At 39.8% G+C, this 18531-nt stretch overlaps 1 protein-coding gene across 3 annotated transcripts in view; it reads right to left on the reverse strand.

Annotated features, from left to right (window-relative positions):
* Positions 1–17826, reverse strand: part of ypel1 (yippee-like 1) — a 30931-nt gene extending 13105 nt beyond the window's left edge. Inside the window, exons 1-2 of one of the 3 annotated variants that reach the window (XM_079341895.1) lie at positions 17285–17826; positions 9699–9983 (exon numbers count right to left, since the gene is read on the reverse strand). In XM_079341895.1, coding sequence (XP_079198021.1) covers positions 9699–9815 — 117 coding nt within the window. In that variant the 5' untranslated portion in view covers positions 9816–9983; positions 17285–17826. Of the gene's footprint in view, positions 1–9698; positions 9984–12195; positions 12305–14655; positions 14913–17284 lie in introns of those variants that run through there. The other 2 variants (XM_079341894.1, XM_079341893.1) reach the window with 2 other exon arrangements.
* Positions 17827–18531: the final 705 nt, after the last annotated feature.

Below are 18531 nucleotides of genomic sequence, written 5' to 3' on the forward strand. Positions count from 1 at the left end.
CTCTTCATCAAAATAAAAAACGCGGGATGTCATTTCTTTCTTAAAACGTCGTGACAGTACAGTAAGTCAGACCTGGAATGAAGATTAGAGACGAAACTATTTACAAACCTGCTGAGGTTGACTTGTCTTAACCATCTGTCTCAGCAGATGCCGACGTTGTTAGCTGAGGGTTCAACTTAAACGATTCCGGTAAACCTTAAAGCTTGCTTTGTGTTCATTGTAAGGGGATTGTGTAAATGGAATTGAACATAGCACAACCTTATGTTACGATCGTACGCAACAAACTTACATATTGCACCAAAGAAACATCAAGAGACATTTCTTTACTGTAAAAATACAGTTGTGGACATTTATTAAGTGTCACAGAGAAACTATTTGATTGTATAAATATCAAGCTGCATAAAGTTGTGTTAGCATGCAAACAGGACGCCACAGTGACAACTACAGTGAAGCCCAGTTTGGGATTACTTTGTTTACTCCTTTGCACAGAAACATGCTGAAAACAACGAGAGCATGTCTCGAATGATATCTGACATCAGTTGCTATTGTCACCCTGAGCACGGCGTATCTTTTCTACATCACTGTCACTTTACGTTTCCATCAGATTTAAGTTACATCCTGCAGCAGACGGGAGCAGCGTCCTGAATCAGCTGGCAGCGAGCAGCAGAGAGAGCCGAGCGTGAAGGCCTGCAGTGTGAACGTGCTCCTGGAGCCTCATGACACCGCCTGAATACTGAGGAGGGAGGAAGAGTGTTTTATTCAGCACCTTGGCTTCGTCCCACCCATTAGACTAATGAAGACCCTCTGATGGATTCATCACACTCTCAGCATTAACATGTGGCCAAAGAGGCCGCGTCTCTTTGGTCTTGTTTCAGCTGACAGTGTGCCAACAGACTGATGTTTTACACGTGAGTGACAGAGGAGTCCATTAGCTACTGTTCCCTCTCTCACTCTTTTATAATCAAAGTTAGCCAAAGTCAGGAGGTCACAAAGGTCGTATTACACTCTAACAGTATACATGCTCTCCAGCTATGTGAATAGAAATATAGATCAACTGATTGACTGTTGAATGATAGCTAAACAGCCTCCTCTGCACTTTGTCTTCATTAGAAATAAACCTATACTAGCATAAAAAAAAACAGCGAGCTCAGAGTGTGAACATGCTAAACACACATGGTTTAAACTTCTTTATTGTCGGAACATGACAAACTTTACCTGAACAAAGGAACATAATATTACAAATCATAGGAACAGAGCTCATGGCTGGAAAACAGATAACAGATTGGTCATTTTCCTATGTTCCTCTTCTCCATCATTGTGACCACAGGAAGTCTCTACAGTGGCTTAATTACGATGCACCAGAAGTGAAAAAAATAAGATGAATAAAGAATACGATTAAAGAAATAAGTGCATCAATTTGAGACTGAATCTGAAATCTTGGCCCAAATAATTTAAGATTTAATTACATGCTCTGCATGAGAGATAACACAAAAAAACAACACTGCACAGGATCACTCAATCACATCAAATATTTGCTGTTGTTGTCGTCAGGTACTTCAAGCGCAATCAGAAACATTAGCATCTCCATTCAGGTCTGCAGCAGTAAAACTAAAGCCTCCCATATTGAGTTCAGTGTTAAATGGCAGGAGGGCGGGGCAGAGCGAGGGCCCATGTGCTCAGGTTAATCCTCTCTTTCTGCTGCTCCATCTGCATCTTTGCTCGCCGGCTGGCGTGCCTGGAAGCTCGGGGAGGGGAAACACATTTTACACCTGGCTCAGTGAGACTTCCAGCTCAACAAAATGCAACTGTCGGAGAAAGTGTGCCAGAGTCTGCAGAAGTCCTCCCAACACATCCGCCTGTGTTCTTAGAGATTCTACTTTTCTTACTGAGGGGTGCACAGTGACAAAAGTTGTTGAAAGAAAACGCTTTAATAGAGCACGATATTTGACAAATGTGGGATGAAAATCAATCGCGCAGAGGGCGAGTGGCCTTGGCAACATGTTGTGGAAAACACCAGACTATGGTGTCATCTTCTCCTAAGTAACATAATCGGCTTAGAAGGCTTGATGCTGAGGACCGGTGATGCTGCTGAGGATGACTGAACACACAAATGCCAACAGGCGTAGCAGAGTACAGACAGCTTATTAATAGAATTTTAAGCAACGTCAGAATTATTTACGAGATATTCAGATACAGAATATTATCGTCAAGAAATGATCAACACGCCTGTTATAAAACACTCCCTATCTTACGTTTGGTCTAGCGAGCTGGACTGGGAAAAGATTTGGTCCTCGACCGTCTTTGCTTCTACAAACCCAGACCATCAACGGATCCATTTCAAATGACATCCACAGGACTTACCTCACTCCGAGGAGTCACATCTCCAATCTGCACCCTGTGCTCAGATGGACTTATAGGCTCATACGTACATATGTAATGGGAATGCTAGGACGTGAGGCTTTTTTGGGGGGAAGTTTGTACTACTTTATCTCATGTACTGCATGTCACTGTACTATGTTTCCTCCAATTGTGCTATGTTTCTTAACAGGCATCACTGCTGCCAAGAAGAGGCCAGCTTTACGTTGGAAACCTCCAAACACAATTACTGAGTCCCACTGGATTAACACATACACTGACATAATTAAGCGATAGCTGGCATGAATGCACAGTGCGTGAGCGGACACTATTCTAGTGTGGCAAACAATGGCAGATAAGATTAAGGAATCTGTAATCATTACCTGTAATTGCATTTTTTGTGTCATAACATAGTCTCATGTCCTGTAAGAGTTTTACAGGGTTAGGGGATGGGTGGGTGGGGAGTCGCCACTCGGTCTTTCTTATTATCATTATTGTTATCTCCCCCACGCTCAAATATGCCGGTATTGTTGTATGAATGCTGAACTTGTTGACATTTATTAACAATAAAAAGTTTTTTCACCCAAAAAAAAAGAAAAGAAAAGAAATAATCAACAACAAAAGGGAATCAGTTTTCTTAATAGGATGAACTAATAATCAATCGAAGATGAGAAATAATCCCTGATAAGAGTTTGTAAAATGTTGAAATCTGCTTCTCGTCTCAGTTTCATTTTATTGTAAAATGAATGCATTTGAGTTGTATGCTGTCGGTCTGATAAAAGAAACATTTAGTTCATACTTTTGATCTGGGAGCATATAGGGGCATATCTTATAGTTCTGTTGGAGACACTTGGCCACCATTCAACATTTTAATGAATAATAACTCACTGTTGGGTGACAGTCCTGTTTATTTAAAGACTCATCTCACTGACCTTGTACACTCTTTTTCTGCCCACACGTCTGTGTAAACAGTATGGCGTCAAAAAGTAGTCAGACAGACACGGAAACGTCAGGCGAGTCTGTGTCAGAGCAACAAACCTCTGATCTTTACTGTGTGAAACTTCCAGGACACAGACAGACTATACAGAGAAGATCCTTTAATTCAATCCACTTAATATTAAAGGGGATTGTGTGTCAGGAGTCACCTCGTGGCATCGACCCAATAAACAAGAAGCACACAAACCAGGCAACAGTTCAGTCCTCACTGAAGTGATCTCTGGAGATTTGATGCTTCATTCAGCAGATATTTACTGTTATTTTCTCTGACTACATACAGGAAACTCTGAGGTGAACATGTACGCTGACAAGCTTTGACTTCTGCTCGGGTTTCAGAACTGTTAAGTCTAAATTCATATTTTGGACATTTCCATCTTTGCATGTAGCAGCAGACAGTTCACAACCCAACTCAATTAAAAAAACTCTCCTAATATGAAAAAGGTTATCGTTCCACATTTTCCTCCACAGGAAAATTATATAACACAAATAAGAAAAAAAAAAAAAAACTTTCTTCCCACACCTTTAAAGTACTTCTCCCTTACCTCTTTAGTGTGACTTTGACATATTATGAGCTGCATCTGTCGCTCTCTCAGTGATAGATAATTAGAGTAAAGCAAGATATTTCTGTTCTCGGGTGTCGGGGCTCCTCAGGTCGCCGTGGGAGAAGCTGAAAGTGTTTGAGGTAGTTGTGTTTGTGTTGTGTTTGCTTTCTCAGAGTCACGCTACACTGTTCTCATGGCTCCTCACAGCTGACACTGGGAGCAGAAATGCCGGAGAACCAGTAACACCCGAGCACTTTGATTTGTGAGATGTGAATGGATGAGATTTAACTCTGCCCAGTAGCCGCAGCTCAGGGAGTTGAAACAATCGGCCATATTTGGAAAGCAGCCCAGTTTGGTTTGTGGTTTCTATTTACACAAGAATAAATTCATCTCCTGTTATATCGTGGTGCAGTATTTACTGATTGCTATTTTAATTAGTTGCTTTTTAATCCCCTACTGTTTGTTTCGATAAGGCACCAAAACTAACAAGCATCTGGAGACATTTAGTTTGTTCCGGTTGAAGTCAGATGGAGGATCTGATACCTGAGATTCTGGGCTTTAAGAAAACATGTGATTGATAAACTGAACAACAGTTTAACATCCCAAAACTTAAAGCTTTTTTTCCTCCGATTGATATATAATCAAAAAACCATATCTGATTTTTCTGTAGGAAATGTAATCTCAGAATGGATCTGGAGCACACAGGTCATCAGAACAGCACGCATCCCCAAATATGTCCCTGCTGACTCCGAAATCTTCTGGAAAAAAAGCCCATATACAAGCTGACATTTAACCTTCTGTTTGTGTATTGGCACAGGCTTAATTGTAGACTGCAGATTGACTTCACTGAGCTGCATCACAGCCAATAATCTGCAAAGACACATCCTCTTTTCCTCTTTACATGCTCTGCGATTCATCCCGTGTGGCAGCAGAAGAAAGTAAAAACGGGGTGTTGACCTTTCAACACATGCTGACATGCAGTGATACAGAGCCAGTCAATGAGGACAGAAACAGCAACACGCAACTGACTGTTCCGTGTGCCTCGCTTCATCTCCTCACATGTAAAAGTGATTTTTGTTTTGTTTTGATAGATCTTGAAATGTATTATTATTTTTTGGCAGATCAGTGCTCAACCAATTCCAGGTTCTCGATCATCAAAAATCTTTAATAAAACACACTTTTCATCTGAGTTTTTAGGGAGACTTTAATGGAATGGCATCTGTCTTAAAATGCTGTGATTTTGCAGAACGTGTAATTCATTAATAAGGAAAATTGTTGGAAAGATGTAGACTTTATTAAAACTTTAATTGATTATTTTTTATGCTTAAAATGTTGATTTTTGTTAATACTTCAAATGTTTCCTTTTTTATCAGTCAAACATTATTTAACAATTTCAGCGATTTTTTTTTTTGTCTTCTTTTTTGGTTGCTACTTCATCACAGCCTTTCAAAATAAAAGCAAACTTCTCCCTTAAAACAGTGAATTCACATCCATCTCATACTAGCCTGCATCTTGCTGTGTGCACACTCTTATAACTAACTGATCTTATGTCAGTCTTATTATTAACATTAGTTGTGTTTTCTTCCTTGTTGTACTTGGAATCTAAACCCCATGAACATCCTGTTTACAGTATAAAAAAAGAGGATGTGAAACAGAAAGGAGTGACACCAGACAGAAACAGTCATCATTGTCGTCACATTTTCTGACACTTCAAGGCTCTTACACTGAAGTCTGATTTCCTGGAGATCTGATTTGTTTCTGTGTAAATAAGTATATCATGTCCTTCTCCGAACTCCTCTTCTGTTTGTTTGTTTTTTTCTTTTCTGCATCCAGGTAAAATTTGCAGCAACTGCATTTTAACTTCCAGCACAGCAGGAGCCAATAAAACCTCACAGCATCCAAACTCATAAAACACCTCAATCTGCCTCGTCACAGTGTCACGGAACAATAAATCCTCATATCTGACACGACACTGGAGTGAAGATAAACGACGAGGTTTCCTCTTTTCAGCCAAATTATGATTTGTGACAGTGTTTAACAATTAAAACCTTCTGAAGTCCCGGTTGTGCAGACTTCACAGAACTGAAATGACCATATTGAAGCTGCAGAAAGGAACAACACAGTCTGCTGGTGGGGCTGTTTACAAGTTGTGAGCTTCCAAAACTCTGCGCCGCAGGAGGCAAATGTATTTGGACATGGAGATGGCGAGCAGAGCAGATTGATCATCTTTGCCACTTGAATAATCAGCTTAGTGCGTGGCGAGAGTGCAGCGCACGGCGAGCACACTGTCATATTATTACACAGAAAGGTCATCGCTCCAGTCGCCGAAGCTCCGGTTCATCTGATAGTTTAGAACTTTGCTCGGCAGCTGTCGTTAAAAGCAGCACTCTGACAGCTTTAGATATTTCTTTGGCTCCAAATGTCAACAACTGTTTGGATAATGTGGACTTCAATATCCAGAAGTCCTGTTTGTTGATACAGTCGTGTTTCTTTAAAATATATAAATACACCAAAAGGAGTCCTGTTCTCAGTTCGGGGTCACATTTTGTCACTGACTATTAGACAGATATTTTTATATTTTTTGTCTCCGTTTAAAATGATAATTATTGAGGAGGGGACGTGGGAAGATTTATATGCAAGCAGCCAAAAGCAACTTAACGGTTGTTGTGAAGCTGGAACTTTTCCGGGAGTTATTGTTCATTTTTCTTGGAGAACCAGACGTTGTATAGAAAACTGATAAGCAGCTTCATCCCAGAGGAACATTTTTCTTGAAACTGTCCTGCTGTAGCACAAGTGGAATTACTTGGAAGAATATCTTAAGGATCCAGTTGATTAACTCTGCAATCCCCCGTTGGGATATTGATTTGCAGTGTTGGCTCAGTTTAAAAAAAGGCTACAGGCACTTCAGAGACTCGTGACGAAAACCTGTGAAGGTAAAATGTCACCAAAAATGAAGAGGCACAATACCAAAAGAAAATCAACAGTTCATCAGTTCCTGACAGAGTTACTGAGTTAATCCAGCACCAGTTCCCTGCTGACACTGCCTACTTGTATAAAGTTTGGGCCTTTCTGGTGAAATAGAAGCCAGTAATGGTGAGTGGAAGCTGGATATACAAGTTTTGCAATCACTGTGACTTCAACAACCTGACACCATAGATCATTATTGCTTATTCTTATTTTCAAAGCCTTTTTTTTTTTTATTGTATAAGAATGCATTCATCTTTTTGCACATCCACATGTTTCTGAATGCAAAGTCAGCAGAACACATGTGAGATGAACTTATATGCTCAATACAAGTTACAATAGGACACAAAAGGAGAACTGCAAATGCTTATTTCCCTACTTTTTTAGTTTTGTTTTAATATTTATTTTTGGCCTTTTAGTGCCTGGAGTCAGAGAGAGAATGACATGCAAAAATGAGCCACAGGTTGGATTTGAACCCGGGCCGCCTGCTTGGAGGACTATTAGGCTTTTAAAATGGGGTGCACACCGCTCTAGGCCCCCCCCCCCCCCCGCCACGATTTTGATACAACTGAGACCGTCTCAATGCTACTGCCACTGAAGACGGCGTGTGGTGTTTAAACAGACTTTTTCAAAAGCATTCCAACATCTATGAGAAGCTTTTGGTGGAACATTAATTCAAGAAGCACCTGTTTAAATTCACATCTTCACTTTTAGACTCTCTATGGTAATGAACTGTCATTTGGAGTCACTTCAGGTGACGAGTATCTCAAACAGACATCTGACAGCGACGCTGAAACTGAAATGTCTCATTTTCTGTGAAACCAGGAGGGAAGAGAGGAGACGCTCCTGTTTAAGAAGGCTCTGCTCAGCAGAGAGGGATTATTGGTGCAGATGGTGATGACATCTTCCAGTGTTTATATTAGAGGGAAGAGTCTCAGAAACACTCATCCCACCAATCTACTCAGGACATGCATCATCCATTGAGACATAACAAATGTGTGACTCAGAAATATCTGCTCTTTTGTGACCGTTTTAGCAGTCACTACAAGTCAAAATACCTTTACACATCAAAGTGTTAATGAATCTTTAGTCCTTCACAGTTTGGTTTCCTCTCTCAATAAAACAATCTGATTAGACTTTATTTATTTTGTCTGTTTATGTTCATGCTGACAATTTGTCTTACGCATCTGGGTAGAAAAGCAACTCTCTAATGTTTTCAAACTTATGCCTAACGTCTGAAAAGCCAAGACGGTTACACGTTCAGACACTGCTCAGCTCCTTTCAGCAAAGCAACTTCAGTAATAACACGAGTGGCTTTCATGTGAGTCTGCGGGAATCCAAAATAAACTTCAAATGCAGTAGCTGAGAGGGACACACGTTTTAGAGATGAAATGAGGCAGGTGAGCATCTAAGAACATTACACTGCTTTCAAGCCAAAGTGCCTTTAAACAAAACACCCAGATGACACCAGACGATCTCCTGGGAGAAATTGAGTGAGATTCAAAGTTTAGCTGAGCACAGATTTATTAATTACCAAATGTTACCAGGACACAGTCTAATATTGTTAACGTGGCACTATGTCATCCAGAACATGACTAATGAGACAATGAGTCATTTGCATACACACGGGAGTCTGTGACTGTATGTGGGGAAAACTTTGAAATGAACAGCTGACAAACTCCAGCACTTCATGTGTTTCAGTGCTTTTCTCCCTGTACTCCCCAAATGAGTATCAATTCCCTCAAAGTTACATTGAGCAATATTTTTTTCTCTTATATACACTTAGTCATATAATTCTCAAAGCGTGATTGTAAGCAGTGTCTGCATATTTTCTGATAGTTTGTCCAGAAGTGTTCAAGATAAAAGGTGTACAAATGCTTGAAACAAAACATCTTCACAGCATGTGAACTCAGACTAAACGTGCAGGGATGTTTGCTTGTCCGTATATCTTGCAGCATTGACTGTATTTTGCCTCTTTTGATTAATTACACTTTATTAATCCCAGAGGGGGAAATTCTGGTTCGCACTCTTATCTGTTATTATTGTTGAGTGCGGTGGCTGCCCCACACTGGAGGCGCCCCCTGAGCTGGTTGGGGTTTGGTAACTTGCTCAAGGGCACCTCAGCAGTGCTTGAGAGGTGGTCTGGCACCTCTCGAGCCAACAGACCAACTTCCATATTTTGGTCCACACCGGGATTTGAACCACTGACCCATCTGGTTCCCAGCTTTTTATAATTCACTGATAAAAAAGCTTTTGATGCATCTTCGTGATCTTCGGGATCAATAAAGTATCTATCTATCTATCTATCTATCTATCTATCTATCTATCTATCTATAAAAGTCATGAGATCTGACATCTGTACCCGTTTACAATTCTCTTTAGTGTATATATATATATATATATATATATATATATATATATATATATATATATATATATATATATATATATATATATATATACACACACACACACACACACACACACACACACACACGTCTGTGCAGTGATTGACCAAAACTGGTCGTCATAGGAGTTGATAAAGTCATTTAATCTCTCAAGCAGGATGCCTTGTATAGCATACTGGCTAAAGCTATGGGCCTTTTTCATAGACACACATACCATATACACACACACAAACGTATATTATATCTCTCCCGCTGACCTTGATGATGTCACCAAATGTGGCTACTGGGAGATTTATGACACATCTATAAAATCCCTGTAGTCTGTACTGTAAATAAATGAAAGAGACATGTTGACTGACACGTGAAACGCTGCAGGGTGTCATAAGTGAAGGGCAGGATAGACTGGATGTGAACTCATGGACAGCTGTCATACCTTTGAGATGAGCTCGTCGTGGTTGGCCAGATGTGCCCGGCAGTGGATGCAGCTGTAGGTGCGGTGGCAGGAGGGCAGGTAAGCCTGGAAAGTCTTCGACTTGGTCATCTTCACCATGTCAGTTGGGCAGGGCTCCTCGCATGTGTCAGGGCTGGCACTGGAAGAGTTGCAGCTCTGCTGGACTTGCTGACAGAAGAAACACTGGAAGATGCAAGCAAAAGCCGTCGTTGTTGTGGAGTGGGTGTGTGGCACGCTCCACACAGACACCACAGGAGAAATTCAGACCTGCCGGGGGGGCACAAAAAGGGAAAGGGAAGAGATGTGGTGAGAGACACGTTCCAGTCTGTTTCTCGAACTCATGATCTAGACTGCATCTCTAATATAAACACACATGTCGTTAGGTGGAGCTGTCATTTGATTGCAGTGATCTATTATGTGATTACAATGGCATGTACCAACATGGCTGAGTACTGATGTACCTTATAATTATGACATGTCAAACAAAACATTGCTTATGTAAAACCACAAAACTAATCTCTTCGCTTTATTTTCCATAGTTTCAATCGAAATAAGTTTGTTTGTTCCACTGAAATCTTCTTTTTCTGTCCAGGAAATCCTGAAATGTTTCATGAAACACAAAACCAGTGAAGGAGAGTTGTGTATTATAAAGTTTGAGTTTTATTTGAAAGTACTGGCCAATACAACAGAAGCAGAGTAACAACTATAGTGTATGATCATCCTTGTGTGTTCTTCCAGGAGTTTAAGATGTGTTGATCATTTTAGTGACGGTAAAAAAATGATCATATACTAGTATTTTTCAAAAGGTCAGAAAAAGTCATTCAATAAAATCTGCATTGTTTGATTGTAAAATGTAAAAGTGAGAGCACGTGATATGCTGACAAAGCTGTCATCGCAGGAAAACTGTTTACAACCAAAAAGAAAGTGTGAGAAATTTTTTTTTTTTGTTAACCTCAGGGTTTGTTTACAGTCTTAGCTGATCATCTGACTGCTCATGCTTCTAGCTGCTTTAAAGTCGAAACAATGCAAAAACCTCCAAACAGCTGTCTGAAAAACACAAGTTCAAGCTCTAAATAAAATCGGTTTTATCCAAAGTTTAAAGCAAATTAAAGATTAGAATCACATGAAGAATGACGAATATCTCTAAACAGACTGGGATAAATGTGTCAGGTCTGCTGGAGATTCAGCTGCACACTCACAAATGCATACCAGCTCAGTTCATATACAGGCCAAACTAGAATAGACGACGAAACAATGCAGCCAAGACAATATGAGAGTGCAACCTTTTTAAAAAGGGGTTCAGATTGACAAACAACAGGAGCAGGTGAAACACAACTGCATAACATTCAGCTTGGCCTTTTGTGCAACTTTCTGGTTCAGTTATTTTTATTTCACCTGTTTCGCAATTTAAAAATCCATCCTCTGCTTCATTTCAAATTGCTGCTGTCTCCATGCTACTTATATTGATGCCATCCACTGATTTATGATTATTAATCATTGTGTTTGTGTTCGTGGTTTACAGCGAGTGGGAACTAAAAGGCTCAGCCGTCAAAGGAAATATTTCACACTGGTGTTGTTCCTGTTGCTCTCTGTGTTCAGAGACGATGCCTGCTTGGTTGCTTTAAGTGGACTCTGGGGTTTGAGGTTTCAGAGGTTTGTTCTCCTTTCACTGCTTTGTCCGTGGTTTGTTTCAGCTATATTGTGTTAGATCGGGTTAATTGATCTTTAATGTAGTTATGTGTTAAGCACTCAACCTAAATTAAGTTTGAGTTTGTTCAATGTGGTGGGATTCAAACATAATAAACTCAAGTTACAGTTGACATTTATGTGAAGTGACTGAGTACATTTCTTTGAACCATTTTACTTTAGCTCATTGCACGACTTAAAACATTGATTGTCTGTTGGTATAGCCTGGAATTCGTTTCATCTATCTTAAAAAAAAATACAATAAAAAAAAATAAAAAAAATAAAATTCAAATGTTTTTCTTTTCTGTTATCATTTAATCTTTCACGTCTGGCTAATAGTCATCTGCATGGCCTGTTGACTTTCTGTAGATGTATCTTTACAGCTGTGTTGCTAAAGTTTGACTGATAGTTGCACTAATTGATTTTTCTGTATACTATGGGGGCAGCAGTAGCCTACAAGCTGCAAATGCAAAACCTGAGATATTATGGTCCTCTAAAGCAGTAACAGTGCTGTGTTAGCAAAAAGCTGCGTACTACTGTAACATTACAATTTCTTGTCCTGTATTTACACTTCCCTTCATCTCTGTTTTGGTCTCAACCTACTCCTGAAATATAAAATCTGACTGTGTGGATAAATGCTTCGCTTTTTTTCCACCAGCTAGCAGCTTATTCTGTCTTACTTTGTCTTCAGCTAACTTAAACAAACGTAAGCTCAGTATTGATATCTCATTAGGTGTAACAGAGGATGCCCATAAGGAACATTATCCTATTACGATTATATTTTGTCTTTTACCTTAATTAGCTTTTGCGAGCAGGATTGTGTTGAACTAGTCAGCAGCATGTTTGAATTCACAACAAATTCAAACAAGTCACTTTAAAGACATAACAATTCAAGACCTTGATGTTTACAGTGGTTGCTAGGAAACAACTCTAGAACTGCCCAAGTCACTGGAGCATCACAATCTAGCGTAGCATAAATGAGTTTATGAAGTTTAGAATAAGGCAGGAACATCAAATAACACTTTACAAACTGAATATAGCATCTCATTTAGTTAAATATACTGACCAACATGTTTGTATTAATAGGCAAGTTGTTTTAATTTTGTGAAATTGAATAATTCCATATGATCTTTTTTTTAATATATACATTTTACTAGAGGTATTAGCATATTAACATGCTGTAGCTACCTCTCTAAGTTGGATCAGTAGCCTCACACAACAGTTACAACTGACAGTTAGATTAAGGATGTAAAGACTTAGGCAGAACTAGTTTATTGCTATACATTTACTAAATTCACGTCACTCAATCAGTGTATGTGGGACTGTGGCATCTTCCGTCTTTTGTTGTTGATAAAAATCAAACAGCCTATAGGTGGTGCAATTTCTCCTGTGCGCCATAGTCTTGTCTTCTTTTCTTTACCAAAGGCATTGTCTTCTTTCCCCTTCATATAAAGACCAATCAGAAACTTACTATAGTAATCAAGGGATGAAAACAGAAAAGCAGAGCTCCACTAAGAATTGATCTGTAATGTATTAATATGGTTGTCAACAAACCATACTTTTCATACATCTCCTTTAAATGCGTATTAATCTCTTCAAAATGACAGACATTGTAATGGGATGTCAGGTTTTTATTTACATCTTGTGGCTGACAGTCTGGGTGCTTAAATGAGAAAAAAAACCCAACTACCTATTGTCCTTGAAACAAAGTCTTTGTCTTAATAATACATTGTATAGAAGAGCCCACAGGCTCAACAGCTACTGTTACCAACAACACACCTTTACAACAGATTGCACCTTGTCACAAAAGGACAACAATAGGCCTGCTGCATCCCTGAGTGTGAAAACACAAAGTGATTGAGCTTCTGCAGCTCCAGAAGTTTCCAGTCGCGTTAAACGTGCTGCAACAGGAAGAGCAGCGCCGAGACAGCAGCCAGCAGCCAGACGAGAAAACAAAGGAGCTTCCGCGACTCAACAGGAAGCAGCCGTGACGTTCAGCATGACTGCTCTGCAAACACACACATACAGTATGTATAAACGCACGCACGCACGCACGCACGCACGCACGCACGCACGCACACACGCACGCACACACACACGCACACAGAGCTTGGAAGGTGCAGAGGTGACAACAGGTAGCTCGACCCAGTGGCCCTAGACAAGCCATATTTACATACTGTATAATCTGCACAGGTGACTAAATCCCTCTATGAAAAGGAGAAAATCCCCACTCTGAATTAGCCAAGTTTAACCTCGGCAACATGTGCACAGGGGAAAGGTGTACACACACGTCCAAAGTGTCAAACAGCATCATCAACATTAGTGATGAAATCAGCTTTGAGTAGTGCAGCCATTTAGACAATGTTGTTATTCAAACACAGACACTGGCATGCTTTTATTATACCCCCCCCCCCCCCAACAAAAAAATACACGCACTGACGGAGTGATATGACGCACACACTTGCTTTTGTCCTCATAAAAGCCTAATAAGGAAAGTACATTTCTTATATTGTTTCTTTGTTGTGATTCCCTTTGAAGACAATATTGACTCAAAGCACGTGACAGCACATGGTTTTATTTTGGTTCAGGTTTTTTTTTTTTTTTTTTTAATCACTTTTGCTCTTTTTTGTTGGCTATTACACTTTAGGAACACTAAGACAGATGTCTGTAATGCTTGAAGTGTATGCCTCTTTTGTTTCAGTCCTCTTCAGCACAGGTAACAGTTTACATGTTGCTTAAGAAATGTGATATTTTGAAGATAAAAAAAAAAAAGGTTACCCATAATATTAAGGCGACATGAGTTTAGTCGACAGGTAACTCAGCAGGAACAGCTGGTATACAAACTGGGCAAAACAAAGAGGCAGCACATTGTGCGTCTCTGGTAACCACTAACAGGAAGAAGTGTCCAGACAAAGGACTCTACCGAATCAAGCCTAACAAAAACACCACGTTCCCAACACAACATGCCTCTTCATGCTGTTTCCTATTCTGAATAAGTTCATCTTCACATGTCAAGCATTTACAAACTCAACAATTCCTGTTTTTCTTCCTCCATCCTCTTTTCCAAAATGTGTATACCTCCAACAAAGAGCACGACGCCAGCTCAAGAGCAACAGTGTCGCTGTTCTTTAAACTCTTAGTTTTTTTTTCTCTCAGAGTCTGATGCAGCCAGTGAATACACCACGACAACACAAATCCCTTTACTGCTTTTATAGTCATTTTGATGTAAACATTGCCCTGCTTCTGTACTCACCACCTGGATTGGATCTGAGCAAAAGGCAGCCTGGTTGAAAACTGCTTTCTGAAGATGTTTTTTCTATTTAGGAGTTAAATAAATGATTGTCGTCGTCCCAGGCTCTGGTCCATGGGTGATGCTGCCAAATGGGAACTTATTGTTGTATCTTTTGGGTGCTGACGGATCTCATTTTTCCCAACACGAGCTTTTGTTGTGTCTTTTGTGTGCATAATGGACTGGCTTCGTTACTTTGGTACGGAAACGTCACCACGTGGGAGGGAGACGGACCTGAGATTGACAGGCGGACTGGCCAACGGGTGACAGCGCTGCATTCAGGTTCCCGTGGGAAAGATGGAAACCAGGTTAAGCGTAGTAATGATGAAAATAAAATAGATTTATTTCCACATCTATTTTTAATGTATCTGTTTTTTGATTAACGGGTTATATCCCATTAATTGAAGTTATCGTATCTGATGTGGAGTATATTGGTTGTTATATTCAGAATAATATACATGAGATGAGGCAAATGTATACATTTTTAAAGATACTTGTCTGTACAACATATCTGTTAATCTATTTTAGTTTCTCTAGGCTCCCTTAATATCAACAGTTTATCCAAGATTGAAGTGGGTTCTGTGAATGTGTCCTTTAACTCCAACTTCAGCACTCAGTTGTTATAGGCCTGTTGTCACGCGCCGTACAGTTGTTGTTTAAAAGTGCTTCCATCTTTAAATGAATAAAACATCAGTTTATACCTTACATATTTTAAACCAGACTGCAGGTTGCTGAATTTGGAAAGTAAAACTTAACACCCACAGAAATATATTTTTTGGATAAAGGTCAACACATATTTTATTTGCAACACATGAAGGTCCATGCAGGCAATTTTAATACCTTTATATTTTTCATGCATTAAACCCTAAAGTAATTAAGCAGATTTAAAGTATCTGCATCCAAGTTAAGAATAATTTATTGAAAGTAAAAGAACAACATAATATATTTGGTTTCACAACAATAGGACTACATGTCTGACTGTTATTGTTTAGTTATTGCGGGAGAGATTATTTCCCATGCGACGTGAACGCGCCTCAAGAGAAAGGAGGGAGCGCGCAGACACCCGGATGTGTAAATAAATACAAGCTGAGAATATGAAGCTGACTTTTTTTCTTTCTCTAATGAAAAATAATAATTTATTTTTGTCATGCTTGAGTTCGAGCCGTACATTTTTGATCGTAAATAAAAGGTAATGTCAAGTTTAATAATTAATCAATTTAAGCAAAGTCACCACACATGGTTATTAAACACTAAAGATATCCAATCTGCAGTATGGCATAGGCTGGGTTGGGAAATGCTAGTAAGCAAGGAGATGTCAATATAAGGAAAACATGTTTTCCCTGAAATCAGCCCCACACCTCTCCGAGGTCCTTAGCCAAAACAAGCCTGGCCCAGCCCTATTAGGTAATTTTAGAAACAGATCAATAGACCTCTCTTTGAGTAAGGTTTTTTTTTAGTAATGGTGTGTGAGACATCATTATTCTAATGTTTGTTTAATAGAATAAAAAACAAAACTAAATCAGCATGCCCACCCACCTCCTCCCTCTTATCCTTTTGCTGCACTGTTTATGTGTCAATCTTTCACCATGTTGACATTGAACACATAGCCTATGTAATAATCAATTAAAGCCTCATGTATTATAAAAAGCCTTAAAAAAACATTGATGTAGGTGAGTAGGCGTACAGCTTCTACCCCTAAACAGCAGTATGCCCTCATATGTCCCGATGTCGAGCACGCGCATCAGCTTAAAGACTACAACACAAACATGTATGTATGCCTATTGTTTTTTTTATTTTCTTTCTTATTTCCTTTCATGGACATGATATTTTTTGAAAGCGCAGCACGACAATGTTGCATTAGATGGAAAACCGTCGAAAGTGTTGCTTCACTGTGGCATGAGGGTAACAACATTGCACACTGCAGCTTCCCTCATCGGTGCAGGCTGAGCGCGCGTGAGCGTTATGAAATCCATCTTTTCTCTGTGTTTTTGTCACTTGTTCACGTGGCATCATAAGCCCTCCCTCTTGAAAACACTGACCGAGATCTGCAGCCTTAGATGCGTGCGCCCAATGACGCTACAGGGATAGCGCAAGCGATAAGATGAATGGGGCTGCATGTACGAGCGTATCTTGAGTATATGAGATCAAATGGCAATAGGTGTCTCATCAAAGAAAGGAGACGACAAAATCTTACAATTAATCCAAGAGGGATATCGTAGATCTACCCTTCAAGGGTCTCTGGAAACTTCCAAATGATCTCACAGATATCACGATTTTAGTTTCTTAAGGAGTAGCCTATGATGACAATATTAGAAGAGTCTGCTATCGGAATGTTAAACTTTTGTCATGCATTAAACAGTCTTCAGGCTTTGCATGCACTCTGAACACAACCTAATCCTCTAATGATTGTATAAATATAGAGAAACTACAAATCCCTTGGTGCATCCCAAAACAGCACAATGTATAATATCTGACACAACTAACACTAACACGTTGAACGTCGTGTAGGTGTTAATCAAGCAGCTTTAGAGTTGCTTATGTGGTTTAAAGTAAACATGCGTGTCCTCCAGCAGGTCACTGGCTTTGCACTTACCCCAGAAGCACTTTGCCGTCCCTCCATCGGAAACCAAAACAACCCGAAGAGGAGATCTGTTTCCCCGCTTGAGTTGCTGGAGTCTAGATGTCAGCTCAAACTATATAACAAATAAAGACACCTTCACTGTCCCATATGTAGCACCAGCCTGTCTAGCTGGGGCCGAGTGTCATTAAAAAGTATCTTAAAACATCAAATCTTCTCGCTGTATCTTCATGAGCGAAAGACTGCTCACAGCTTGAAATCTGCGGGATTTCTCCGTAGGTCTGGTTTGAAAAAGGTCCCATCCGTGAGGTGGGTCAGAGTGTTTGCATGATGGAGCAGCTTGAAGGTTTTGATGCGTTTTAACCTCTAGATGTACCCTCAGCTCTCCGGTATCAGCGGCAGGACAGGCCGAGCTGTCCCGTCTGCGGCCTTATTTATACTGAAATCCTAATTAGCTCTGTGATGCGCAGCGCGCTTTGAATAATGCACAAACACATCCGACAGGCCTGATCTGTCATAGAAAACTCTCTCATCTGGTTCAGAGTGTGTGCACTGTCATCAGGACTCAATGTGTGGGCTGGTATTGGGACGAAATGCAAACTTTAAGTGCAGAAAAAAACCCTTTGGTTTATCTGGTATCGCTGCTGCCTTTACGTGCTGTTGGAAAATAAATATTTCTGAACTTTGCGAAGGCTACAAGAAAAACAACAAGCTTTAAGTAAAAAAACAACAACACAGGCGTTCGAACTGTTATCATGTCACAGGAAAAACTTAGTCTGGCCAGATTAAACAAGAATCACAAGAATCATGGATGCCAATAATCAGAAACAATCTAGCCTTGAATGTCTATGTAGCCTAAACAGCAAACATCAGACATCTAATTAACACTGTAAAAATGTAAAATAAAGTAAAACTGAGTTGATAGTCTATAGCCTATAGTAAAACACAGTCTACGATTATAACAGTGTAACTGTCGACACCAACAGCAATTACAAGGACTTAAACCATCAGCCTATGATTTATTCCATATATTTTATTATCCATAATCTTTTATTAGAAGTCTTTACTAATGGCACAGCTCTTGCAGCCGCGTATAGGAGTCTGCATGATGACGTCCAGATGTTTTTTTTTCTTGACCATAACAACAAAACCGTAAGCGCTTTGGTTTTTGTCACCTGATTTTGCGAAGTGTACATGAAGGCAACAGTAGCCTAGCTACACAGCCTGTTCTACAAATAGCATCCAATAAGTGGGCAGAAGAC

Source organism: Symphodus melops, assembly GCF_947650265.1.
Source record: "Symphodus melops genome assembly, chromosome: 1".
NCBI lineage: Eukaryota > Metazoa > Chordata > Actinopteri > Labriformes > Labridae > Symphodus > Symphodus melops.